Below are 27,623 nucleotides of genomic sequence, written 5' to 3' on the forward strand. Positions count from 1 at the left end.
CTACCAGTGAATGGATGTGGAAGATGGCATGAGAACTGCATCAGAGAGACCAACTGGCGGTTTCGGCAGTGGTGTCTCGAGGTGGGCTTCAGCTTCCTGGACAACGACCCGCACATTATGACGAGGGACATGCTCAGTTGGGATGGGCTTCACCTGTCCCCCAAAGGTAAGCGTGCATTTTCTTTTATGTTGGTGGATCTCCTCCGGCAGGCTTTAAACTAGGCTTGTCGGGGGGAGGGGAAGATGAGGGCGGGGGAAGCTGTGGACCACCAAACCATGTGGCACCCACAAGGACAGCCCAGCCTGAAGAAGGAGAACATTGGGAACCTGCAAGCTATGGGGCAGCCAGCACTACAGCACAGGTAAGCAACGAGAAGGTAAGAACTAAGGGGCCCCTTGGGATTCGGAGCAGGGGGGCAGCAAAGGCACCAGTCGCAGGGCTCAAGTGCCTATATACTAATGCTAGGAGCATGAGGAACAAGCAGGATGAACTAGCGCTCCTACTTGCACAAAACACCTATGACTTAGTAGGGCTAACAGAAACCTAGTGGGATTCGTCCCACGACTGGGCGGTACATATTGAGGGTTACAGATTGTACAGAAAGGACAGGGTGGGGAAAAAAGGGGGAGGGGTTGTGCTCTATGTTAACGAGCAATATACATCAACCCTCATCAAGATGGAATCGAAGAATGAGGAAGTAGAAGGATTGTGGGTTAGACTACATGGGGAGGCAAGGAGAAAGGGATTTGGTGGTAGGGGTCTGCTACAGACCCCCACACCAAGGGGAAGAAATAGATTCAGGGCTCCTGAGGCAGCTCTCGGAGACCATAAAAGCTAAAGATGCAGTAGTCACGGGGGACCTAAACTACCCAGACATCTGCTGGGAGACGCAGACGGCAAAGTCCCACTGCTCACGCAGGTTTCTAACCTGTGTAAAGGACCTCCACCTGACACAGGAGGTACACGGTCCCACTAGGGGGAATGCCATACTGGATCTGGTATTGGCAACAGGGGATGACATGATAGGGGACCTACAGATCGGTAGCCATCTGGGGGACAGTGATCACCTAATAATAGAATTCACCATAAGATGTCGAGTGGCTAAGGTAACAAGTAGGGTGAAAGTGCTAGACTTTAGGAAAGCTGATTTCAATGAACTCAGGCGATTAGTAAAGGACGCACTGCAGAGTAGGAGTTTTGATGTGATGGGAGCCCAAGAAGGGTGGCTGTGCCTTAAGGAAATGATCCTTCGGGCACAAAGCAAGACGATCCCGATGTGAGGAAAAAGAGGGAAAGGGGTCAGGAGGCTTCCTTGGCTGAGCAGAGAAATCCAGGGCAGCCTAAGGGCCAAAAGGGGAGCACATAAAAAGTGGAAACAGGGAGAGATCACCAAAGACGAATATACCTCCTCTGCTCGTGCTTGTAGGGAGGCAGTTAGACGGGCCAAAGCTACTACGGAGCTGAGGATGGCATCCCAAGTGAAGGACAACAAGAAATTGTTCTTTAGATACACAGGGAGTAAAAGGAAAGCCCAGGGAGGAATAGAACCCCTGCTAAATGGGCAGAAACAATTGGTGACGGACAGGGGGGACAAGGCTGAACTCCTCAGTGAGTTCTTTTCCTCAGTGTTCCTAAGCGAGGAGCACGACAAGTCTCTCACTGGGGTTGTAGAGAGGCAGCAGCAAGGTGCCAGACTACCATGCATAGACCCTGAGATGGTGCAGAGTCACTTGGAAGAACTGGATGCCTTTAAGTCGGCAGGCCCGGATGAGCTCCATCCGAGGGTGCTGAAGGCACTGGCTGACATCAATGCAGAGCCACTGTCGGAAATATTTGAACGCTCGTGGCGCACGGGCCAAGTCCCGGAGGACTGGAAAAGGGCCAACATTGTCCCCATTTTCAAGAAGGGGAGGAAGGAGTACCAGGGCAACTATAGGCCAGTCAGTCTCACCTCCATCCTTGGCAAAGTCTTTGAAAAAATTATCAAGGCTCACATTTGCGAAAGCCCGGCAGGACAAATTATGCTGACGGGAAACCAGCACGGGTTCGTAGCAGGCAGATCGTGCCTGACCAATCTAGTCTCTTTTTATGACCAGGTTACGAAACACCTGGACACAGGAGGAGGGGTGGATGTCGTATACTTAGACTTCAGGAAGGCCTTCAATATGGTATCCCACCCCATACTGGTGAACAAGTTAAGAGGCTGTGACTTGGATGACTACACAGTCCGGTGGGTGGCGAATTGGCTAGAGGGTCACACCCAGAGAGTCGTGGTGGATGGGTCGGTTTCGACCTGGAAGAGTGTGGGCAGTGGGGTCCCTCAAGGCTCGGTCCTTGAACCGATACTCTTTAATGTCTTCATCAGTGACTTGGACGAGGGAGTGAAATGTACTCTGTCCAAGTTTGCAGATGACACAAAGCTATGGGGAGAAGTAGACACGCCGGAGGGCAGGGAACAGCTACAAGCAGATCTGGACAGGTTGGACAAGTGGGCAGAAAACAACAGAATGCAGTTCAACAAGGAGAAATGCAAAGTGCTGCAACTAGGGAGGAAAAATGTCCAGCACACCTACAGCCTAGGGAATGACCTGCTGGGTGGCACGGAAGTGGAAAGGGATCTTGGAGTCCTAGTGGACTCCAAGATGAACATGAGTCGGCAGTGTGACGAAGTCATCAGAAAAGCCAATGGCACTTTATCGTGCATCAGCAGATGCATGACGAATAGATCCAAGGAGGTGATACTTCCCCTCTGTCGGGCGCTGGTCAGGCCACATTTGGAGTACTGCATGCAATTCTGGGCACCGCACTTCAAGAGGGATGCGGTTAACCTGGAGAGGGTCCAAAGAAGGGCTACTCATATGGTTAAGGGCCTGTAGACCAAGCCCTACGAGGAGAGACTAGAGAACCTGGCTCTTTTTAGCCTCCGCAAGAGAAGTTTGAGAGGCGACCTTGTGGCTGCCTATAAGTTCATCACGGGGGCACAGAAGGGAATTGGTGAGGTTTTATTCACCAAGGCGCCCCCGGGGGTTACAAGAAATAATGGCCACAAGCTAGCAGAGAGCAGATTTAGACTGGACATTAGGAAGAACTTCTTCACAGTTCGAGTGGCCAAGGTCTGGAATGGGCTCCCAAGGGAGGTGGTGCTCTCCCCTACCCTGGGGGTCTTCAAGAGGAGGTTAGATAAGCATCTAGCTGGGGTCATCTAGACCCAGCACTCTTTCCTGCCTATGCAGGGGGTTGGACTCGATGATCTATTGAGGTCCCTTCCGACCCTAACATCTATGAATCTAGGAATCTATACCTAGCAGGACACAGGTACTAAACTTTAAAAAGGCTGACTTTAATGGCTCAGGGGTTTGGTTAGCAGGGTACTAGGAATCAAGAACCTAGATGTTTTGGGAGTCCAGGAGAGGTCGTCATTCCTTAAGGATACCATTCTTTGGGCTCAGAGTGAGGCAATCCCATGTCAGAGAAAAGGAAGCAAGGGGGCCAGGAAGCCCCTTTGGCTAACAGGGTCATCCAGGATACCTTAAGGGCAAAAAAAGTAACATACAGGAAATGGAAGCAGGGGGTATCTAGCAAGAAGTATACTTCCTTGCCCCGCACCTGCAGGGAGTTAGTCAGGAAGGCCAAGGCTGCTTTGGAACTCAGGCTAGCGGCAGGGATTAAGGACAATAAAAAGTCCTCCTTTAGGTACACTGGGAGCAAAAAGAGGGTGCAGGGTAGCATAGAACCCCTACAAGACAGGCAGGGAGGTTTAGGGACAGATCACAGGGACAAGGTAGAGCTCTTCAATGAGTTTTTTGCCTCTGTCTTCTTAAATAGGAATCTAGACAAACCCAGAGGTCCCAGAGGATTGGAAGAGGACCAATGTCATCCCAATCTCTAAGAAGAAGAGGAAGGAGGATCCGGGGAACTACAAACTGGTCAGCCTTACTTTTATTCCAGGGAAAATCCTAGAAAAAATTATCAAGGAATACATCTGTGGGAACCTGCTGGCTAATGTGATGCGGAGGGGTATCCAACATGGGTTTATAGCAGGCAGGTCCTGCCTGACTAACCTAGTTTCTTTTTATGACAAGGCCACCAAATATTTAGAGGCACGAGTCGAGATGGATGTTATCTATATGGATTTCAAGAAGGCCTCTGACATGGTATCCCATACCATCCTTATTAATAAACTAAGGAGATTTGCCTTGGATGATTATATGGTAGAATGGGTAGCAAACTGGCTCAGGGGGTGGTGGTGGATGGGTCAGTGTCAACCTGGAAATATGTGGGCAGTGGAGTCCCTCAGGGCTCAGTTCTGGGGCCAGTGCTGTTCAACATCTTCATCAGTGATCTGGATGAGGGGGTGGGAAACACCCTGTCCAAATTCGCAGATGACACAAAAATATGGGATGAAGCTAACACCCTGGAGAGGAGAAACCAGATCCAGGCTGACCTCAACAGGTTGGGGAAGTGGGCAGAGAGCAACAGGATGCAATTGAATAAGGACAAGTACAAGGCGCTGCATCTAGGGAGAAAAAAACTGCCATCATACCTACAGGCTGGAGGGTGACCTTCTCAGCACCACTGAGGCAGAAAGAGACCTTGGAGTCACAGTTGACTCCAGGATGAACTTGAGTTGTCAATGTGATGAAGTAGTCGGCACAGTCAATCGCACCTTGTCGTGCATCTGTATGTGCTTCACAAACAGGTCCAGAGAGGTGATTCTCCCTCTCTACGCTGCACTGGTCAGACCACAGCTGGAGTACTGTGTCCAGTTCTGGATGCCGCAGTTCAAGCAGGATGCAGACAACCTGGAGAGGGTCCAAAGAAGAGCCACTCGTCTGTTTGGAGGCCTGCAGGGAAGGCCCTATGAGGAAAGGCTAAGGGACCTTAACCTTTTCAGCCTCTCCAAGAGAAGGTTGAGAGGGGACCTTGTGGCGGCATACAAATTCATAAGGGGAGAGAGCAAAAAGACGTAGACGATGATCTGTTTGCCAGGGCACCCCCTGGAACAACAAGGAAAAATGGCCATAAGCTATTGGAGAGTAATTTTAGACTAGACATTTGAAAAATGTTCTTCACGATCAGGGTTGCCAGAATCTGGAATGGCCTCCCAAGGGAGGTGGTGCTTGCCCCATCCTTGGGGGTCTCCAAGAAGAGACTGGACAGACACCTGGCTGGGATCACATGATCCCAGGTTTGGTAACCCTTTTCTTGCCTGCCAGGGGCAGGAGGTCAGACTAGATGACCCACTGAGGTCTCTTCCAACCCTAGAATCTATGAATCTAAGAAAAAGGATTTAAAACCATTATTAGAGTACAAAGGACTGACTACCTAGTTTGTTTCTGTCAAAAAACAGGGAAACTTCTCCATCCAAAGTTCAAACTTTGCAAGGTTTCAAACTTTCTGCTTTCTGTCGACATCAGTGGCCTCAGCCTAATTATACTCGGGGCACCTGTTGGAAAAAGCCAGCTCTTAGTCATTGTTTTGACTGCAGAAAAATGATAGAGTACTTCTGGTGCAAGGAACTTAGAAAGACCACAACAGATAAGAATGTTTTTGACATTATGGAATCCTAAGGTTTAACCTTCAGTGTGCCCCAAAATAGTTTTAGACATCTTTTCTAATAAGCCCAATTTAATTAAAAAGATTAATTATATGTGATGATGTAAGGTTTTAAGAACCAGTCTAAACCACCCCTTAAATAATGTGCAAAAGCCACAATGCCTGATTTTGTAGCCTGGTTAAAACCAGAAAGAGAATTGTGTCTAACTTTATGCATCTATCAAGAAAGCAGGACCTTGTATGGAACTAAAAGAATACAACCTATTTAAAACTGAATCATTCAACAGCCACACAGTTCGGCTCAATTCAGATGAAAGAGTGAGCCCTAGTTTGAAATATGTATGATCTACTCCTATATAATTCCAGACAACTCTGATCTGCCATCAGTATTTGACTATACCCTCCTGCAAAATGTTTTAGCCAAGCTTCTATTTATATAGGTTTAAGCTAGAGGTGCACCAATACATTGGTCTGCTATCAGATAGGTGCTGATATAAAGAAAATTATCTATATTGGATATCGGCCTTAAGTGGCCAATAATTAGGCTGAGAAATATCCATGCTGCATGCAGCCACAGTGCAGCATGAAGGCAGTGAAGACACAGCCTGCAGCGTGGAGAGCTGCCTCCAGCTGGTAAGTTGGGTGGGGCGGGGGGAGGAGGAGGAGGGAAGGTGTGGAGGGGCAGATCAAGGCCCTGCCACAAGAGAGGGAAGGAGGCAGGATCTGGAGCTGGGGCAGGGGCAAGTGCTGCACAGTCAGGGCAAGCAGGTGGGGGGACGAAGCCGCAGCTTGTCTGGGGGTACGGTATGGAGCAGGCCTTGTTTGGGGGCCGTGGGGAAGGAGAAGGCAGAGGCAGCTCCCACCACAGTGCATGGCTCATCCACTGACTCCTGCTGCTGCTGCTGTTGCTTGTGCCCCCGGATCTGTGCTGACTGAGTGGGCTGGGGCCAGAGCTGTTCCAGCAGAGCCTGGGCTGGGCAGGTCCATAAGTTTGCACCACTGGGAGGGGGGGCCATGAGGGGTCTATGTCGAATTTTGGGGTGGCTGCACCCCCCGCCTATGTAATCCCCTCCCAGCACTGCCACCCCCACCCTGCACCTCACTCAGGATCCACCAGGAACAGGCCCTGGATCTGCATGGGGCTGACTGGGGCCGGGGCAGTTCCCAATGGTGCCTGGGCCAAGTGGAGTGTGGGGTGGGGTGAGTCGCCACTGGGAGGGGGCTACAGGTGGGGCTTCAGCCATCCCAAAATTCACCATAGCCCCCTGCTGCCAGTAGCACCGCCATCTCCCCACACCCCACCTGGGTGGCCCAGGCACTGTGGGGAACAGCCCTGGGCCCAGCTCACCCTGCCTGGCACAGATCCGGGGGCACATGCCCCTCCCATACCCTCCTGGATGAGTGACAGCAGCAGTGGTGGGAACCAGCAGACAAGCCCCTGGACCAGTCGCACATGGTGACAGAAGCCACCTCCACTTCCCCATCCTCCTGCACCCCCCAGATGAGCCCTGCTTCATCCCATGACCCATATATGAGCTGTGGCTTCGTCCTTGGTCCACCCACCCCGACTGGGCAGCGCATGCACCTACCCCAGCCTCCCTCCCTCATTGAGGGGCCTTGAGCTGCCCCACCATGCCCCTTCCATTCCCCCTCTCTCCTTCTCCTGCACCAGACTTACCTGCTACTGATATCGGATCAGTACCAGCTAATATGCCTCCTTAAATTTCAGCTATCAGCATCACCCTCAAAAATCCCTCTCAGTAAACCCCTAGTTTAAGCCCATAAAGGTCTGATCCAACCTGTAGTTTAAGAACAACCAGCCAATCCAGCTCACATTTCCACCCAATCCTAGCATGACCCCCTGCCTCTGTGCACAGCTCCCAACTTCCAAACTCCCATCCTTGGCATATGCTTCCCAGCCCTAGCATGCAGCCCCTCCAACTTCAGTCCTGGAGACCCCAGACCTCAGATACCCACAACTTGTATTTCAAGGTAATATTGTTTTTTCTCCTTGGGGCCTTCTCAGAATAGGGTATGTGTTATATTCAGGGTATACTGTATGGAAAAAATATGGTAAAGATACTCCTCACTTAATGAAAAAAAGTTAACCAGGATAGCATTATTACATCGCTGATCTATAATAATTTAAAGTTGCACAATGTTTGGTTATAATATTGTTTGGCCGCTGCCTGCTAGTAGGTAACTACTGTGATGTAGTTGGATTCATTTAGTCGCATTTTTCAAGAACGTAGCTACGACATTAAGCGAGGAGTCACTATAGATGTCTGCAGAGACAGCCAGGCCACAAGGGGCAGTCCATCCTAGTAAAAGGTTGCCAACCCCTGTTTTAACTTGAGGAAGAGGTCAGTCCAGGAAAGGGAACTTGGTCGTGAATATTCAATATATCACCATGTCACACTTGATATATAAAGGATTTTTCTGAATATGTATGGAGTGATTAATTTTGGAACTTACCCTGTATTTAAAAATGAGTCAGAATTGTGCACTACAAGACAGATAACTTCACTGATGTCTATCATACCATTAGGAGTAGTAGCCTTATCGTTTTCATAGTAACTCAAGAAACTACTTTCCAAAGTACACCATCTTTTATTGCAGTCTGCAGTTAAAAATATAATGGAAATGTTAAAGGATACAACAACCAGCACTATATTATTAGATACATACTAACAGGATAAAATCTCAGTTCCATTATCTTTAATGTTTAACTCCCATTGGCTTCAAAGGGCCCAGGATTTCTCCCTTAGTTCTGATATAGCGATACCTTTGTACACTTACAGTTATAATTTTAGCATACCACAGTTCAAAAAAATACTTATTAACATAATGTAGTCATTTTAAAACTATGAATACATTTAAATTGCTTCAACAGTTTCCTTTTTGTGACTTTACAGAACTTGATGGGGGAAAAGAAGGTTGAAAAAGTAATACTGAATGTGTTTTTTTGCAATGTTTCAGAACCAGGTGATATAGAATGAAAAAATCCTCTAAAGTTAGCAACATTGAAACTTGCAGGAACAATGTATCCTGACAATAGTTGATTGCAAAATGAACAGTCGAATCATAGCATGCAATAGCAAAAAAGTGCTGCTCTTTTTTCATGAAAGCTGGAAAGAGAGGCCAAGACAGAATCAATCTATTTTTCACTGTAAGGTGATACTATTGTACCCACTCCATGTTAACAGGCTGAGGAAAACAAATCTAAACCTTTCAAAGATTTTGGGGGGAGAAAAAATGAAAGGTCATTCTTTCCAGAACTTATATGCATCACAGACTGGTACAGAACATAAGAAAAACAATGTCATAATTTATATTATTTCAAATGATCAAGAACCCCCCCCCCCCCCCAAAAAAAAAATGCCCCCAGAGGACTACCAACTGTTATTAAATGAGTGAACATTTGAAGGACTGTGTCTCAGCCGGGCGAAGCCGACCGAGGGAAAATTAAATGAACGTCAGGCGTGCTGGTGGATGGAGAGGCGAGACAGCGTATTGGTTGCAAAAGAGGTTTTACTTACGCCGCTAGTAGCCGCGACGCAGGTGGTCTGATCGCTTAAATAATTACACGAGTTGCTCCAGCTGGCAAAAACCCAGGCCAGCGAATCCATAAACAAACCAGGCATGCAGAAAAGGGGTACGTCGAAGGATAGCAGTCGGCGACGGGCAGAAAAATCGATAGTTGATCAGGCTATCAATCCACTCGGCCACGAGTCAGGAATTCTCTTAAGTCACTCTGCAGCGTGCTCAAAGTTCTCCGACTTGGGCGGAAGTTGCACGGAATTTTATATGGCCAACAAGCCAATCGCTAGCCGCCACGTAGGAATAATTTAGAATCGGCCAATGATAGGACACAAATTTGCATACGAATGGCGGGAACTCTCTTGCACCAGAGTTTTCTGTTGCAACAGAAAACTTTTGCTGTGCGCAGAGACTCTCATGTGGCGGGAAAATTCCATCGTGCCGAGGCACTTAAAATCATTGGGTTATGACATGCCCCCTTGCCGATGGCACAGCTGGAATTTTAGACACATGACCGTGCCTCAAGTAAAGTTCATCTAAGGACTCGTTGGTTTTGCAACGTTTAAGTAACAAATATATATATATATATATATATATATATATATATATATATATATATATATATATATATATATATATATATAAAAATAAACAATTCTATAGACCGGTCTTTAACAACCTATAAAATACAATAACTTAAACATATAACAACAATTATTGGTCATCATCTGACTGGGGAACATCTATTTGGAACTCCCTTTTTATAACAGAAAACCCATATTCAGGATAATGTACAACAATAGTTTGTGCACTTTTACCATGCATTTTTCCCATGAAATTTGTATTATGGTGTCATTTATATTAATTATGCACTTTAATGTGACATTCTTTCCCCAAACTGCTGTTACGTGTGGATCAACAACTGGTTTAACTAAATCACCACAGCAGAAATGGGAAAGAAGCAGTGTAAGAACAAGTTCTAACCCAGCGAACATTCACCACCTTGGTGCCCCCGCGGCGGCCATTGCTGCGTTGACTTGAAGGTGCTGTGAATTGGTGCTTGGTAGATCTAGCGATCGAGCAGCTGTAGATTGCCGCTTTGTCACTGTCGGACATGTAAGAGGACAAACAAACAAACAAAACAAACAAACAAGAAAAAAGAAAACTGGGAGAACAGTAGGGCGGCGAATTAGCCAGTTGTGAGCTATGATGGGCGACAAGGCTCAATCGCCTTCTAGGAGCACAGAGTAGGTGCTGGTATATTGCTCGGATTTGTAGTCGCCTCCCTTGTACACTCGCAGATGTGGTCAACGAGGGTCTGTGCTGGTCGGTCCCTGGAACGTTGACTGGGAGGGCTTACAACACCCGTTCTTTCAGCTTTAGGTCCTTGATCCTGGGAACTTCCAGGAGGCTGATGCCCCCTAGCACTGATTCTAGCGCGCGTCGATGGTCACGCACTGCAATCCTAACTTTCATTGTGTTGAGTTCTTGTACCCCAACTGTCTTTGTGGTTTTCTAGCGGGGCATCGCTGGAGTGACCACACTGATCTGGGCCCCAGTGTTGAGGAGAAAGAACACCTGCCGCCAGGCGGTTGGATTGCTGGGGTTGCGGACGAGAAGCTCAAAATGGGGTCGAGGGTCGGCAGGGTCAGGTCTAAATAGGCCGTTGGTGCGTCCGGCGGCCGCTACTCACTGTCCCTCGTCCCCCAGGACATGTAGCTGGTGTTCTGTGAGCTAGGTATTGTTCAGAAGGAATCCAAACCTAGCCCTCTCTTCCGGTGTTTTTGGTGGCAGAGCCCGCGGCTCACGCCGAGGATCAGGCGGACGCTGTGGCAGTCCCGGGCCCTCAACCAAGTACGCCGTGGGACATGGTTTCATCCCACCGGAGACCTCCATCGTGCGATCCATCAGGACCTGCAGCCGTGGCATCTGGCTTGGCAAGTTTCCAGCTGGCTGACCGGCTAGTGGCCCAAGGAGAAGCCTGAGAGTCACGGCCTCTTTTCCCCCGTAAACCTCTACGCATACCTCAACATTGTCCAGGATGGTTGGAACATCCCCGGGGTGACTGAGATGATGATGAGGCCATGGTGCGTTGATCTGCGCCTGTGTCAGTCCCAACTGATGTACCTGTGGGCTCCAGGACGTGTAGGATACTCCGATGCTGGCCGGCAGAAGCTGTTCTGCGGACGGGTTCGGTGGTCGTCCATTATGCCACGCATGAAATTTGTGGCACACTTGACCTGCAACGAGAACTGGGAGCGGAATGGGCCAATAGATGCTGCTCGCTACCACGTTTAGATTAGTAGCGTGCCCCCTACTCCATGAGGCTTGGTGCATCAAAAGATTAGCCTTATTTAGGTCTAACAAGCCTGACCTGAATTCCACCACTAGGCACCCTGGCCATATGGCTAGTGGTTCCCTAGGTTTTATTTTTGATACTTGGCACGACTCTTGTAATTTGCCCTGGGTGCGGGTGTGGTGTGTGATGGTGGTATGGGTTGCGCCTTGTGCATCAGTGACCTGCTCGATGAGCACTATCGGGTGGAGTGCGGTCAGGAGAGGGTTAACTGTGTCAGGTGGAAGCACCGGGTATAATTCTCCTCCCTCAGCTGGGAGCGCTGGATACAATTTCTCTCTCCCCCTGCCAGCTGGGAGCACTGAATGCAATTTCTCTGCCTTATAGGGAAGCAGGATTTCCCGTGGAATCACTCCAGTGGGTGGGGCCAAGGGCGATGGCACGGCCGGCCCGCCTCCTAGGGGAATCCCGGTGCCCTCCTGGTGTTCCCCGGCGCCATTTTCTGGCAGCGGCTCCACGTGGCCGGCGCCATTTTCCGGCATCGGCTCAGAGCCCCCCGCCGCTTGCTCCAGTGACTCCACGTTCGCTGTGCGCAATTGCATTGCTGAACTTTTGTTTTTCCGCAGTAGACCTGTTAGCGCATGACACAGCACTTTTATCACTTTCCCTTTCTTCCATTTTGGGCCCCCCGATTTCACCACATGGCAGCCCTTGGTCTTTAGGCTTTCGTCGCTACGTGACCCAGGCGATACAGCCGGACAGTCAAACCAATCCGGTGGGATGGGTTCCCCTCCTTCCCTCGGGTACCAGGTGCCCTGGGCAAACTCCTGAGCGGGGGCCAGATTTTTCGCCTTCTTCGCCTTCACCCCCACTAAGAACTTAATTAGTTTCATCTCCTCCACTTTGCCCTTGAATCCTGTTCGTGACGCCATGTCTCGGCCGGGTGAAGCTGACCGAGGGAAAATTAAACAAACGTCAGGCAGGCTGGTGGATGGAGAGGCGAGACAGCGTATTGGTTGCAAAAGAGGTTTTACTTACGCCGCTAGTAGCCGCGACGCAGGTGGTCTGATCGCTTAAATAATTACACGAGTTGCTCCAGCTGGCAAAAACCCGGGCCAGAGAATCCATAAACAAACCAGGCATGCAGAAAAAGGGGTACGTCGAAGGATAGCAGTCGGCGACGGGGAGAAAAATCGATAGTTGATCAGGCTATCGATCCACTCTGCCACGAGTCAGGAATTCTCTTAAGTCACTCTGCAGCGTGCTCAAAGTTCTCTGACTTGGGCGGAAGTCGCACGGAATTTTATACGGCCAACAAGCCAATTGCTAGCCGCCACGTAGGAATAATTTAGAATCGGCCAATGATAGGACACAAATTTGCATACGAATGGCGGGAACTCTCTTGCACCGGAGTTTTCTGTTGCAACAGAAAACTTTTGCTGTGCACAGAGACTCTCATGTGGTGGGAAAATTCCATCGTGCCGAGGCACTTAAAATCATTGGGTTATGACAGATTGGTTTATCAATCTCATGCAATTGTTAGTTTCCCAAACAATGAGTTTGATTTTCCATTCACTCGCATTCCAATCAGTTTCATATCTCCCCATTCTATAGATGTCAGAAATATTCCCAGGTTACACTAAGGAATGTACAGAAGTGCTTTGTAGATACACTCTAGTTATGCTCATGTCTACAAGATCTCACACTGAACCAATCTGTTTGTACTGGATCACCGATTGTTGCAAATAAAGGAATTAAGAGGAAAAATGTATTAGGCAGTTTCTAACCTAAGTAAGTAAGGTTAGCAACTACATACCATAACATGTTTGTTATTATTATGTTTAGGAGGTTGAAATGTTATATCCTGAATTATCTCTAAGAGACATACTGAAATAAACATAAATTACCACACATTTATTTCAAATCACTGCAATGTGAAAACAACATTTTAAGTTGCTCTAGTGATTTGTTTGGTTTATTTTATTAAAATTAATTCTAACATAACCAGTCTAATAAATTACACATGAGAAGGTATTTCTCCCTCCCTTTATTAGTTAAAGTAAATGCACTTCAAATTACACTGAGAGCATTAAGGCCTTGCATTGGATCAGTTACTAAGGATAAATCCGCCACACTGAAGCTAAGTACAGACATTCAAAAAACCCAAGCCTAAATCAGTTCATTCTTTTCAGGTTAGTCTAAACTGAGTAGATTGAACCGAGAAGCAAGTAAATAGACATTCACTTTTCATTCCAGAAATGCAGCCACATGCTTGGAGTGGCTCAGAAAAGCTGGGGAGCACTAGAGCAAGCCTTCCCTTCTCCTCAGCAGTGACTGGGAGGCTGGAGGCAAGCTGGGAGAGAAGCCCTCCAGGCTTTTCCCCCTTCTCTGCTCAAGCTAGGAGTTTGTGGGGGAAGAAGGGTGGACACGGCCAGGCCCCAGCAAGCCACTAAGTATGATTGGGGAGGGGTTTAAACCTCCATGCTGGCCTACACAGTTCATAGCTGGTGTGTGCCTGGAGGAGGAGGGGCACAGCAGCCGCAGACCCCAGCTGTAGTACTGAGCAGTTTCCCAACCCTACCCTTTCCCCCTTCTCAGCCACCCAGAGCAGTGATAGTGTTCCGGCTAGGGAGCAGAGGGGTGGGGCCAACCATGCTCCCCTGGATCAGACAGCACAGGCCAACCCAGAGCTGCAGAGCATCCTGGGAGACTGTTAGTTAACTTAAAACAGGAAGGGGTCTGGGACAGAAGTTCCTTAAATTGGTTTGACCTAAATCAGTTGAGTCTGATCCTACATTCAACCAAGTGTGTTTTATTCATTTTTTGATTCAGTGGTTCTATTATGGATCAAATGTGAATGAGAAACTGTAAAAATCAAGAGAGGAATTAATTTTGGCTGAAAGCTTATTAACACATTAGGGTGGCTCTGGAATGTTAAAATGTCTTTAAAGACTTCCACTGCCCTGTTTATCTTAAAAAGACTAATCTTTGATAGATTGCACCAGAGTGGTAGCTACAATTGAGATCTCTTCCTGCTGTTTATCAACAGCTGTTAACTAATGAACACTTTCGGAAAAGCTATGCATTCCTGCTGAAATCATTGCTGCTGCAATGAGGCTTACACAAAAAGTTGTCCATACAGAAAAGTTGTTTCTGATCTATTTGAAACCCAGTAGCAATCCATTAATTCATACTTAGTTAATCCGCATTTTCAAAAAATTAAGAATGTCCCAAGGAGCATGGACCTTGAAAAGCCCATTGCTTGCACTGCCCTACATTTCCTGTTTGACTTCAAGCATTTAGAGAGAACTCCACAAAAAAACATAGGTAGTAAGATGCTAAGTGTAGCGATAACTAACATTTAAGCAACTGATCTCAAGAACAGACACTACAGCCTTGAATTAGGGGCTTAATGACAATATGACTTACAGGCAATCCTCGACTTAAAACGTTTTGAGTTACAACGTTTTACACTCACAACATTTATAAACTGACACCCTGGTTCAACTTCCTGACATCAGTTTCAACTTTACAACACTTGATCTGATGCAATGCCATGCCAGTGAACAACATGGCTGGATTGCCCATCTCCCTGGAGAACATCTGTCCAAACTTCCTTAGACACTGCCTTTAAGAAAGCAGACAAGACTCCAGAAAAACCTGCAGCCAAGACTCCTGAGAAGGCTCCAGCCAAGACCCTTTAAAAAGTCTAACCAAGAGGTCTTCAAAAAGTCCAGCAAAGCCACCTCAAAGAAGTCCTTCCAAATCAGTATGATTGCTATTTATAGTATAACTACATTAATGTAGCTATATTACTCATCTATAATTGACTGAGTACAAAATTATTGGTTATTTTTGGTGAAAATAGGGTATTGAACCTTGGTTCAGGAACCAATCCCCCATTTATAACATTGTTTCCTATGGGAAAAAAAAAATCAGTTCCAAATTACAACGTTTCAACTTAAGATGCGGTTTTCAGGAACCAATTGTGTCGTAAGTCCAGGGCCTGCCTGTATTAGATTCAAGGCACCTCCTGTCAGACTTAAGACCCCCTTGAAAAACGCCTGCCCTTAGCTTTTACTTGCTTTTCAACTATGGAAAAAATAATAGAGCAATTATTCTCTTGCAAGAAACTCAAAGGATCACAACAGATCAAAAATCTCTGGGTTTATCTTGTGAATTGTGTGCAGGTACTTGTATACTTAACAGTTCTAATATTACAACACACCCTGAGAAAGATCTCTCAGCACTCCACGGTACCAAGGTACCCTGGTTGAGAATCACTTCTCTGGTTCCCGAGGTTAAGTCTTAGGAATTCCCTAGGTAGAATTTGGACACTTAAATCTGAGAAAGTGATCCTCAAAACCCCAGCCTAATACCAATGTTCCCTCTAAGCTGCACAGCCACACAGGTGCGCTTGTGCCACATTGCCAGGTGCACCTGCGTGGCCGCGCTCACTGCACAGCTTAGAGGGAACGCTGACTAACACTCTAGATCAGGGATCAGAAACCTACAGCCCACAGGCTGGATTTGGCCCAGAGGTATATGTGATCCACAGCCCACAGCTCAGTTTGCTGCACCCCCCTTCACCATGTTACTGATCTCCTCAGCAGCACCCCATACTTTAGCCACCCTCCTCTCTCTTACCATCTCCCACTCCCCTCCCACAACACGTGCCATTTACCATCACTTCTAAATTCCGGCCCTTCCTTCTGTCCCCAGTAACAAAATGCAGTGGCACATGTGGCAGAAATGACAGCAGGGGACTTGGTTGCTACAGAGGAGTGATGGTTCACAGCAGCAACCAAGTCAAAAGCAAATGACATGCTATTCAAAGTGTAGAGTCAGGCAACCTTTTCAAGTTTGCATTTTTGTCTAATCAAGTTCCTACCTAAAAAAGTATCCATAGCTGTAGCTTGCCTACCATCACAGACAAAATTCCCCATGATCCACAAAATAAGCATTACCCTGATGATATCCGCCTAGAGGGACCCAGGTCAGCAAATTTAACTTCTTTATTTTTTTCCCCTAAATTATAAAAGCATTTCTAAAATGACTTCCTGAATATTATCATTCCTGATGGAAACCCTGTTGGAACCAGTTACAATATCTGTAAAAATAGAGTTAAAGTAGGCAGTATGTTAAACTATTTTATTGTTTAGTGAATAGCAGTAGTTGTTAATTGAATTACTTTTCAGTAGTTTATTTTTTCAGCAGTTTATTTTTCTTTTCTCCTCCATCAACTTCTCTCTATTTTCCCTTCCATAAACTACTAAGATGATCACGATTTTCCTTGAATTAATCTCAACTCCTTTTGACTGTGTACACTTAGGTTATTTTAAAAACAGATTTAATGATCTCAACAGCAATCTAACAAAAGTTACAAGGCACTGAACTTATCTATGTTGTATAGAACCAATCAACAACAGAAGTGAAAATGAAATACCTTCTTTCAATTTCTTCTCTGTAAACAGCTTGACAGTATTAAAAGAAAGTTTATATAAAAATTCACAAAGAAAGGTAGAATGTGAAGAATCTTCAGAGAAACCACTTTCAAAATGAGTATCATAGATTGGGAAATCTATAAAAAGAATGAACGCAGTTAGTTACACAATTTCCACTATGAAAATTTTAAACCTTTTTTTCTTTTATGTCTTATTTCTTATATGTGCAAGGTTTTCATTTAAAGAAATGCAGTAGCTGCATGACTTAAAAGTACATAATTTCTTTTTTTACAGATATACTCCTATTATTTTAATATACAAGCTAAATAAAATCGTTCTGTCCTGAGGAGGTAAAAGACAAATATTCCCATTCATTGCAACATTAATGTGTTCTACTAAAGGCAATAGATGTAAAGTAGCATATGCTTTTTTGTTTTTTTTAAAGTTGCTTTACTAAAAACTTGTTTTAGAATCATAGACAAGCAGGGCTTGATGGTACCTCATAACGTCATCTAGTCCAGCCTTTCATCCTTAACTACAGCATCCCAACCAAGTGTAAAATCTGCTCTTGAAAACTTCCAAGGATGGAGATTCCACAACTTTCCTAGGTAGCTTGTTCTACTGCTTAACCACTCTCATAGTCATGAAGTTCTTCCTAACCAACCTACAGTTCTCCTGTTAATGCTTGAGGCCATTACTCCTAGACCTCTCCCCTGGCCAGATAGAAAAGCCCAACTCCATTCTCTCTGTAACTAGTTATTTCAACATGGGATTTGTTTCTTGAGGATTTGGTTGTGGCTTTGTCCCACCCAGGATTAGAAGACAACTAAACTAGGGGTGAGCTATGGCTTGCGGATCAGATCCAGCCCAAAGAACCATTTGATTAGGCCCAAAAACATGGGGTTTAGGCAATCTTCAGCAGTTGTTTTCCAGTGCTACCATGGGGAGAAGCACTGGCTGTGGACACTTACTTTCCTTCTGCCACTGTGAAGAAGAGCAGCAGCAGCTGGGTCCTAGCACACACCTGACCCAAATTGGGTCAATCAAACCTGCAGCCTTAAAATGTTGCTGACTGTTGAACTAAACAATTAAGGCCAACTTTCTGGATTTTCCATATTCTAAGGGGAAAGAGCCCTCTCCTAGGCTCTTTAATAAAGCATATTTGCCCAACATACCTGCTGGAACTCTGTAAGGGGATGAGAAACTTGTACTCTACATGGAACTGTAAGAGTACTTCACAACTTAAATTAATGCTGAATATTTTTTAGTGCAGAATGTAATGTGCAAGAGAGAAGATTACACCAAGTCTAAGTCGATCTTAAACTCTGATTAGTATCTAGGTTGAATGCAAGGCATTGATCTCGACCTAAACCCCTCGATAATTTAGGAACACTGCTCAAGACTGCATTTCCAGTCACAGTTCTGAGCGCAGGGCTATATGAGCTAATATTAATTAGATCGAGGGTTATGTCTGTGCTACAAGGTGCAATGTACCCAAGCTAACTTTAAAACAGCTTGTTCAGGTACTGAAAGCAATCTAGCTAGGTAAATTAGCTCATGCAGACTCTTGTGCTGCTGCAAACAGTCTAATTCTGAAACATCAGCCAACACAGTTATCTGCACTACAGTACAGTGCACATATACCCTAGAGCAAAGATTTCCAACTCTCTCGGCATGTCTACATGAGATACTACATTGCCATAGTGTCACCAGGCACTAACTGTGACACCAACGCTATTGCGCAGTAGCAACAAACTACTGTACAGTAGCTCATTGCTACTGGACAATGGCTGCTAAAAATAGTCGTGTGGTATCAGGACTGTACAGTAGCACCAGTTACTGCACAGTCCGCTGCACATGTAGACATGCCCTTTGTGCCATTCCCCAACTCCTAATCACACATGGTCCACAGATGACAACTTTCTAGGCATGCTGGAAGGTTCATCTGTTTACCCAACCTGTAACAGAAGGCAAGAGCTGAGATGTTAGTTGGTTTGGTTCAATTTGGTGGCAGGGACTCTATTATTCTTGAAACTGTCTGATTAAATAGATTAACTGTATTTTTGTTAAAAGCTAGGCAAATATCAACTAGTGTCTTCAGATTCTTTCTGTGAAACCATACGGCAGTAGATTTCTGGAAACAGAACTGCAAGTTTCATGTGTGCATGTGTGGCTATAGTAAAATCTTAAGTTTCCTATCTGAGAATAAAAAATGTCAAATGTATTCAAACACAATTAAATTTGCTTTCTGCTAAAAGATATGCTTAGTACCATCCTGCCATGCACCTAAGTAACTACCTAGCCACTGTTAACAGAGCCTGATATTTTCAGCCCAGCATTGATTTTTCTTCATTTTTTCCTTTCTATGCTTATTATAATACAAGAGAGATTCAACCAGAAAATATAAAAAGGATAACATAATTATTCACCTGTAAATCTATTGTGGTAAAGGAATTCCATCTGCAACCTTTGTCCTGCTTTCTTGGCTAGTAGGTAAGGAGTACTATAGACAGGATCTCCAGTGGCGCACATAACATCAGCTCCATTAAATAACAATGTCAGAGTTTCCAACACGTCTTGTTTAACTACTGCAGCACACAGGGCCTAATCATATAGAATGGAAATTACAAGTCTGTTTAAAGCAGAAAAATGAATGGAAGAAAGCATCGGTGAGTTATAAATCCTACTGTTCCTGGTCTAACCTCTCTCCCACCCTCATTCACAAAGCTAATATACAATGGATATAAGGAATTAAAATATAGGGTCTGAACTCATTTTGTTCCAACAGATAAGGCTTCATGATCTTACTGTACTAGTGCACAAGTTTGGCTAGCTAGATGTAACCCTGACTCAATGCCTATGATTGTAGAGGCAGCATAAATATGGGAAGAAGTTCACTAATTTTTCTGGGCTAAAAGAGAGAGACTCTTCTCTGTGTCATACCCAAACCTTTAAGAATAATGCCATCTTTAGAAGTTGGAGTTGACGGAAAAAGCTGAAGCATGCCATAGAAATCCCTACTATTAGAGAGTGCAATGAAATAAACAGAATGGCTAAATCTTAACCTTGATTTATCAAATGACTGAGTGGGGTAGTGGAGGCTGAGGCCAGCACTCAGCTGGTCCCAACAGCCTTACCTGGAGTCCTGGGCACCTTCTGGGGCTGCAGCAGTGGTGATCCTGCTACACGGTGCATGGCAGGCAGCAGGAGCATGGCTCCAGCTGGCCATGTTCTGGTTTTGAGGGCGTACACTGCCCCTACATGTGCCACTCTGCTTTTTTTATGCATTGAGTTTTTTTGACACTCCTGAGTATCTAGGGGGTCAAACTCCCCCTCCCCCCTGCACTGCTACCTTGCAGTGTACAGCACATCTGAAAGTTTGGTATGTGGTGCCGTAGATGGGTCTGCAATGCCACATACTGTGCAGCCACACTCACCTGAACATGGCCAGAGAGATTATACCAGTTTCTGCATCTGTACATCAGAGCAAGTTGTTCTGTGCTGAGTAAGACCAAAACTGTTCAATACAACAAGAGGTTTTACTTCCTCCTAATGCCCCTGACATCGATAAACATGTGGGAAATCAGGTAAATGAGAGATTTAATATTGGTATAAAAGTGAAAAAGTCTCATGCTGGTTTTATTTTCCTGCACATTGATGCACTGAACTTTTAATTGGCACTTGACCTAATTTCTCTCCCCCAGTCATGCACACAAAATGGCTAAGCTACAAGCAAAATTAAACTCTCAATATATTTTATATGTTGAGGTTTAGATGACAGAGGTCAATTTAAAATAGATTAAATACCACTCTCTTTATTTTTCAAGGCACATATAATGTAGTAAAGGCTCTATAATTACTTAGCAATGCCCATCTAATTACACAGTAATTTCAGGTCCCTGCAGAGCAGTTGATAATTACATCTGATTTTACCCAGTATTTAAATGATTAATTATCACACAAAAAAAAAAAAATCTCATAGACTTCTGATTTCAAAAAGATCAACCTTCGTTATAAAGCAGAACTAACTATATTATATTTCTATGGATAACTGCTACCATAAACAAAGATGTGTAATGTAACAATTACCTACAAGTAACAGAATTATATTAGACTATCTATTTTACTGTGACACTTTGGGTAAAATAATTTCTGATAACATGAAACCTAATAGAAGTATTTTTTTTAGTAAACTAAACAAAAGATCTATAAAGTCAGTCAAGTATGATGTAGAATATGTACTTTCAGTACATATGGTCTGTATTTTGAATGTGCAGTCGTTTAACCTTCTTCCCTCTGATTATATTTTGTTTGTATCTTAATGGGTGGTCATTACATTAGAGAGCAATCTCTTTTTGTTTCATAGTCAAAAGCTATATTTCACCAATTTAAACTCTCCTCATCTCTTCACTGAATACACTGCATATACTTTTTGGGGGTTTTTTTGCAAATATGACCAAAAGATCATCTAGTACACCATCATTCCAAACAATATGTGTTTTAACTCTGAGCACAGCCATTCTTTCACGTTCAAGGATTCTCAATATCTGTAACTATGACATGAAAACATCTCCTTTATAGAGTATTCTTTATAAATCTCTATGAAGACTACCTATTAACTTAAAAGAAAATAGTGGGAAAAAAAAATCAACTTTTTTAATCATTCCATTAATTCTAGTTTATTTCACATCTAATGGAACAAAATCTACTGAATAAGAAAGCATGAATTATTTTCACACCTGATAATACTACATCATTTATGCTATATTTATTCAAACAACATGGGGATGAAAAAGATTCGTCTTAGATTTGAATATCAGCCAAAGGCAGGCAGTGACTCAGCTCCGGCTTCAGACCCAGGCTTGGAGCCCAGGTCAGAGCTGAGCCACCACTTGCCCCAGGAGAGGGTGGCTAGTGTGGAGGGGAAGCAAAAATGCGGCCAGGGTGGCAAGTGAGGATGGCATGAGGGGGGGGGGGGGGGGGAGGAGCACAGGGGACACCCGTCTGTACAACTCTGGGTGCACATAGTGGCTTAGGAGAAGACCATGCAGCCTGTCCCTCCCCTATACCCCTTCCTCCCATCCCCTACTAGCTGCTTACCTTCTGCAGCAACTCTGCACTTGTAGGGTAAGGTCAGACTGAGGCCCTGCCACTAACTACCCCGGAGCCAGAGAACAGCAGAGAAGCAGAATGTAAGTGGAAGGGAGGGGTGCAGGTGACAGGGGTCAGACACAGACATGGGGGGGTGAGGGGACGATGGGTGTTGGGGGCAGGCACAGTCAAGCTAAAGGTGGGGGGCAACTGGCAGGGGGGATAGGCACAGGTATGGAAGCAAGGGACAGGCAAAGGGTGGGGGTGTAGCCCCATGTTTCCCTGTTGCTGTTTTCCCTGCCACAGCAGTGGGGGGGATGGGAGAGGAGGGACAGACAGGAAACAAATTTAAAGATGACATTCCATTAATTAGACTCTATACATGGAAAATTAAAACAAAATTATAATTTTCCATGTATAGGATCTAATTACTTGGCAGAGCAGTTTCTTAAGTTCGAAGTTGTCTTGGATTCAGGTAAATAGAGTAGCAAAGGTTATTTACCAGATGTATAACATAATACAATAAGTATGTTAAGATGACACCGAAGCCACTGAAGTGTTAATTTTTAATCTCCAAAGCATGCTTGTTTAACTAGTGGATTTGGTTAGATATATTACCAGAACACATACCATCATTGTATCTGAAAACCAAAATCATGGTGTTAAAAACTACATTTCATAACAGATATGTATATCTGACAAATACTTTAATGGATCAAAAATTGAATTCATCACAAGACATTTTATGTTGTATAGGTTATTGTTAAACAAATCCATCAGCGGTATCTAACAATACGACCTTCACTTAAAATTAAATTAAAAGGTAAGGTTATTTTAGACACAATATACGGGGTGTTTTTAAGTAAAAGTCTCTCCAAAGTACATTGGTACTTCTATACCTAAGTGATTAATATCATACACAAGAAAAGATCAACAAATGCATCACAAAAATTTAAGCAATCATTTCTGACCCTAGCTTTACACTATTCAGTTAGAATTTGGAGGTCTCTTTATTCTAGTACCAGGAGTTACAAACTGGACTACACAGACAAGTAGAAACTGTAAAAACTGGCTCTCACATAGCTTTGTGCATTAAAACTATTACAAAGAGACTGTTGGGGGCTTAAACTGGTTTTTACCATTTATTATTAAACAATCAAACAATAACCTAGAACCAGCAATTAAGTGACCTTCAAAACATACTTCATATATGTCATGGCAAGATCAGGTTTATGGTTTATCATAATATTACCTTGTTTAATTCTTCTCTGGTTCTGTATGCAAAAGACATTTTCCTGAATTTTCCTTCTTTGTATTTTTGTGTAATAATTGTTATCCTTTTATCTATAGGGGAGTCCATATGCAACTCTTCATCTGGAGGAAGATTCCCTGCCCAAAAGCTGTTAGCCCTTTTATTTCCAATGACAATAAAAAGCTGTAATACACAAATAAATAAATAAATAAAAAGTGTCATAGAATATAAACACATTATTTATATTTATGTATGAAACACATAATATTTCTCTCTCTCTCTCTGGGGGAAACAATAGAAGTCATTGCTTATGCTATCCTGAAAAATGGGGAATGAATAATGAAAGAGTTCAGAACTGTGTCTATGATTAATCAGCAATAGCAATTGAAGCTTCATAATGCTAGCCAGATACAGTATTTCAATAAAACTTCCTGAAAGTTTGACAGAGGGCCCACAAATATGTTTTAGAAGTTTGCTGTGCTGAACGCCATCTTTTACTTTTCAAAGTAAACAACAAATCTCCAGAGGAAAACAAACAAAAAAAAAAATGGGGAAAGAGGAGAAAGATTTATGTATCAACAACAGATGTGTCCGCTCTTCAGGTTGTCCATTTTCAAAAAGTTTTGTCATTCAAGAAATATTCCTTATGAGTACTGAACTTTCTCAAAAAGAAAGAAAAAGTACTAAGCACCATCATTTACAAGGAATTCACAGGAAAGGAGAACATTTAAGCAGCATATTTCTCAGCACCATTACACTTTCACTTCTTTACTTGAATTTTGCTTGATCTAAGAGCATATTACAAGGAGACAACATTTTGGATATGATAGAACCGTTAAACATATGATAATGTATTAAGTCACAGCAAAGTAAACTTCACTACTGGGAGTCTTGTACCTAGTGAAAGTTTGAAGGCAGCAGCCACTGCTGTTGTATTGACTGTCAGCTGCAGGAGATGCAAAAGAATATGCAAAGCAAGGGGAGGAAAATCAGTTATGCCCTTTCCCTAGTACCTTGTCCTTATACAAAACTAAAAGGAACAGAATAATCAGGCCTTGAATACATAGATTATGTTTAATCATTACATTTAAAACTGTTAAATAGTTATAAAACAAGACTGCTAATTCAATATTACTGGAAATCTTATAATGTGCGACCCAATATGATTCTTTAAATCAGGAATACTGGAAAAAAAATACAAAATTTTAAGAATAAACAAAAAAAATTGTTTATACTACTTCATTTAAATACTTTATTTACCTCAATAAGTTCATTGCTCCAAATACTGCCATCCATTTTTAGGCTCCGGACCTTTGAATTTCTTGGTCCTAAAGATCTGTGTTGCCCTGAAGAAAAAAAGCCATACATTCATAAATTTAAAATTTAGCCTTACTGATTACAGACCTAAACAAAGTGTCTTTTTTTTTTTTTAATCAAAACTGGCCTTAATGTAACTCCTAGCACTAGAATGAACTATATACAATCTGAACTTTTTTAGGTAAGTACAGTTAGACTGCTTTCACTATATATTAAAAGCAGCCCCCAAAACTAGAAGTTTAAATTATTTGGAACAAGGATGTTATCTTTCTTATGCAAGTACTGTGTATATTTATTCCTTCTACAAATTTATTCTCTGTCCTTGGACCCATATTGTTCAACATCTTCATTAATGATGTGGACAATGGAGTTAGAAGTGGACTGGCCAAGTTCACCGATGACACCAAACTTTGGGACAAAGCATCCACACCTGAAGACAGGAGGGCGATCCAGGCTGACCTGGACAAGCTCAGGAAATGGGTGATGAGAACCTGATGGTGTTTAACACTGAAAAATGCAAAGTTCTCCACCTTGGGAGGAAAAACCTGCAGCATCCTTATAGGCTTGGCAGTGCTATGCTGGCTAGCACTATGGAAGAAAGACACTTGGGGGTCATAGTTTCATAGTAGTTAGAGTCAGGAGGGACCTGAACAGATCATCTAGCTTGACCCCCTGCCACAAGCAGGAATGAATGCTGGGTTCACATGACCCCAGACAGGTGATCATCCAACCTCCTCTTGCATTTGCCCAAGGTAGGGGCAAGGACCACTTCCCTGGGAAGTTGGTTCCAGATTTTGGCTACCCTAAGTGTAAAATACTGCCTTCTGATCTCTAAACTAAACCTTTCTCCATCGGCTTATTACCATTGTTCCTTGTCACGCCAGGTGGGCTCTACCTATTTGCTGTTGACCTCCCCTGATGAGTCTGTAGGCAGACACCAGGTCCCCCCTCAGCCTCTTCTTGCTGAGGCTGAACAGGTTCAGGTCCCTCAGTCTCTCCTTGTGGTCATCATTGACCACAAGATGAACACGAGCCTTCAATGTGATGCGGTGGCTAGTAAAGCGACCAAAATGCAGGCTTGCATCCATAGGTGCTTCTCAAGCAAATCCCAGGATGTCGTTCTCCCATTGTACTCAGCCTTGGTGAGGCTACAGCTGGAGTACTGTGTCCAGTGATGGGCCTCACAATTCAAAAAGGATGTGGAGAAGCTTGAGAGAGTCCAGAGAAGAGCCACGTGCATGATAAGAGGTCAGGAAAACAGACCTTATGACAACAGGCTGAGAGCTATGGGGCTCTTTAGCCTGGAAAAGCACAGGCTCAGCGGTGATCTGATGGCCACCTAGAAGTTTATCAGGGCTGACCACCAGTATCTGGGGGAATGTTTGTTCACCAGAGCGCCCCAATGGATGACGAGGTTGAACGGTTACAAAGTACTGCAAGACCGTTTCAGGCTGGATATAAGGAAGAATTTATTTACTGTCCAAGCCCCCAAGGTCTGGAATAGCCTGCCATCGGAGGTGGTTCAAGCACCTATACTGAACACCTTCAAGAGAAAATTGGATGCTTATCTTGCTGGGATCCTATGACCCCAGCTGATTTCCTGCCCTTCAGGCAGAGGGCTGGAATCTATGATCTTCTGAGGTCCCTTCCAGCCCTAATGTCTATGAAATCTATGAAATATTTAATAATAATAATAATGAAGAGAGAAAATATTTTCTCTAATCAGTGCAGCATAGCGTTTTACGTGTTTTTATTTTATTTACAATTTTGGTTTTCCCCACATTTACATCAAACATAAAAAAATCCCACTTTACCTGCAATTTTAAAAGTATTTTAACCACACACACTTTCCAATATACAAGTAGGCTGCTAACAACTTATCAAAAAAAGATTTCCCTGTAATTGTAAAATATAGCTAGAAGTTATGGAGATTATTTCTGCTATTTTTAATTTACAATGTCCACTCTAATTTTCTATTCTTCATTTACAGCCCAGTTCTGCAATATACTAGCAGCCTCTTCAGAAGTGCCAAGCAGCCATAAATTTCATTAGTGGCAAATAATTATTATTTTGAAGAACACTGAACACCGGAGGATTGGCCACTTATTTATGCATGAAAGCAGTTTAGAATAATGCTTAACATTTCTAGTCTTTGCTTTAATAGTGTAAGAAATATCCTTCAATTTCCATTTCTAAAAACTTTTACAAAGACATATTTCACAGGACAATGTAAAAATAAAACAGCTAATGCAAGGACATGTATACGTACACATATATGACATTCAGCAGAACTAACATGGTCTATTATTAATTACTCTACCTGCACACTTCTTACAAATGACAACACAGAGATTGATGGATGCCCAGTCTGGATTCGGAGCTTTACAATCAGCACAACTCCTATTTGACTCATTGAACCAAATCTTCTCAGCTACTTCATAATCAGAGAGAGTTTCTGCTATTGATTGCTGCAGTGCTTCAATCCACTCTTGTTTCTCTCTTTCAGACTCCGCTGTAAAGCTGAAAGAATTGACTTTTCTGCATTATTGATTTTTATTTTAAAGCACAATTAAATAAGATCTGTATTCTGCCTTATTTATTTAATCACAGATGAAATCATAGGTCAAAATAAAAGAAATTATTCTCTACATGTTTAAATATTAAAGATGGAGGATATTCTTTTATTTTGTTCTTTCATGAAAACATTTCAAATATCATGTTCTTAAAAAACTAACTGGGATTAAAAGCACTAGAAATGAAGTTTGCAACACGGAGTTGTTTTCAATCTTTGTACCTCTACACAAGATAGATTTAAATTTGTGTCACAACTGTCTTAGGAGATGTGAGCATTTACCAAGGAGAAACTAGGTTATGGATAACTCCTTAAAACAGACTGAGATTCCAATGGCTTTGGTATAATGCAAGCCAAAGTACATATTATCTGAAGCAAATAGACATAGCATCAAGTCACTGGTCATGAATGATGTTCTAGACTGATGAGGATGGGGGGAGGGGAGAAATCAAATATAAAAGGGATCAATGGAACTGAATGAAAAAGACATTTACTTAGTAGTCTCCTATCTGAAGACTAGCGTCCAGAAAATCAAGGAGGGAAAAGAAAAGGAA

The 27,623-nt window shown here is 43.6% G+C and overlaps 1 protein-coding gene across 3 annotated transcripts in view; it reads right to left on the bottom strand.

The window, feature by feature from the left end:
• Positions 1 to 27,623, bottom strand: part of ARAP2 (ArfGAP with RhoGAP domain, ankyrin repeat and PH domain 2) — a 233,428-nt gene that overhangs the window by 101,807 nt on the left and 103,998 nt on the right. For all 3 annotated transcript variants that reach the window (XM_019480415.2, XM_019480405.2, XM_014594961.3), the window contains exons 11-16: positions 26,818 to 27,017; positions 24,441 to 24,526; positions 23,181 to 23,363; positions 19,267 to 19,441; positions 16,840 to 16,974; positions 8,033 to 8,177 (exon numbers count right to left, since the gene is read on the bottom strand). In XM_019480415.2, the coding sequence (XP_019335960.2) occupies positions 8,033 to 8,177; positions 16,840 to 16,974; positions 19,267 to 19,441; positions 23,181 to 23,363; positions 24,441 to 24,526; positions 26,818 to 27,017 (924 nt within the window). The remainder of the gene's footprint in view (positions 1 to 8,032; positions 8,178 to 16,839; positions 16,975 to 19,266; positions 19,442 to 23,180; positions 23,364 to 24,440; positions 24,527 to 26,817; positions 27,018 to 27,623) is intronic.

Source organism: Alligator mississippiensis, chromosome 2 (genome assembly GCF_030867095.1).
Source record: "Alligator mississippiensis isolate rAllMis1 chromosome 2, rAllMis1, whole genome shotgun sequence".
Classification (NCBI taxonomy): domain Eukaryota; kingdom Metazoa; phylum Chordata; order Crocodylia; family Alligatoridae; genus Alligator; species Alligator mississippiensis.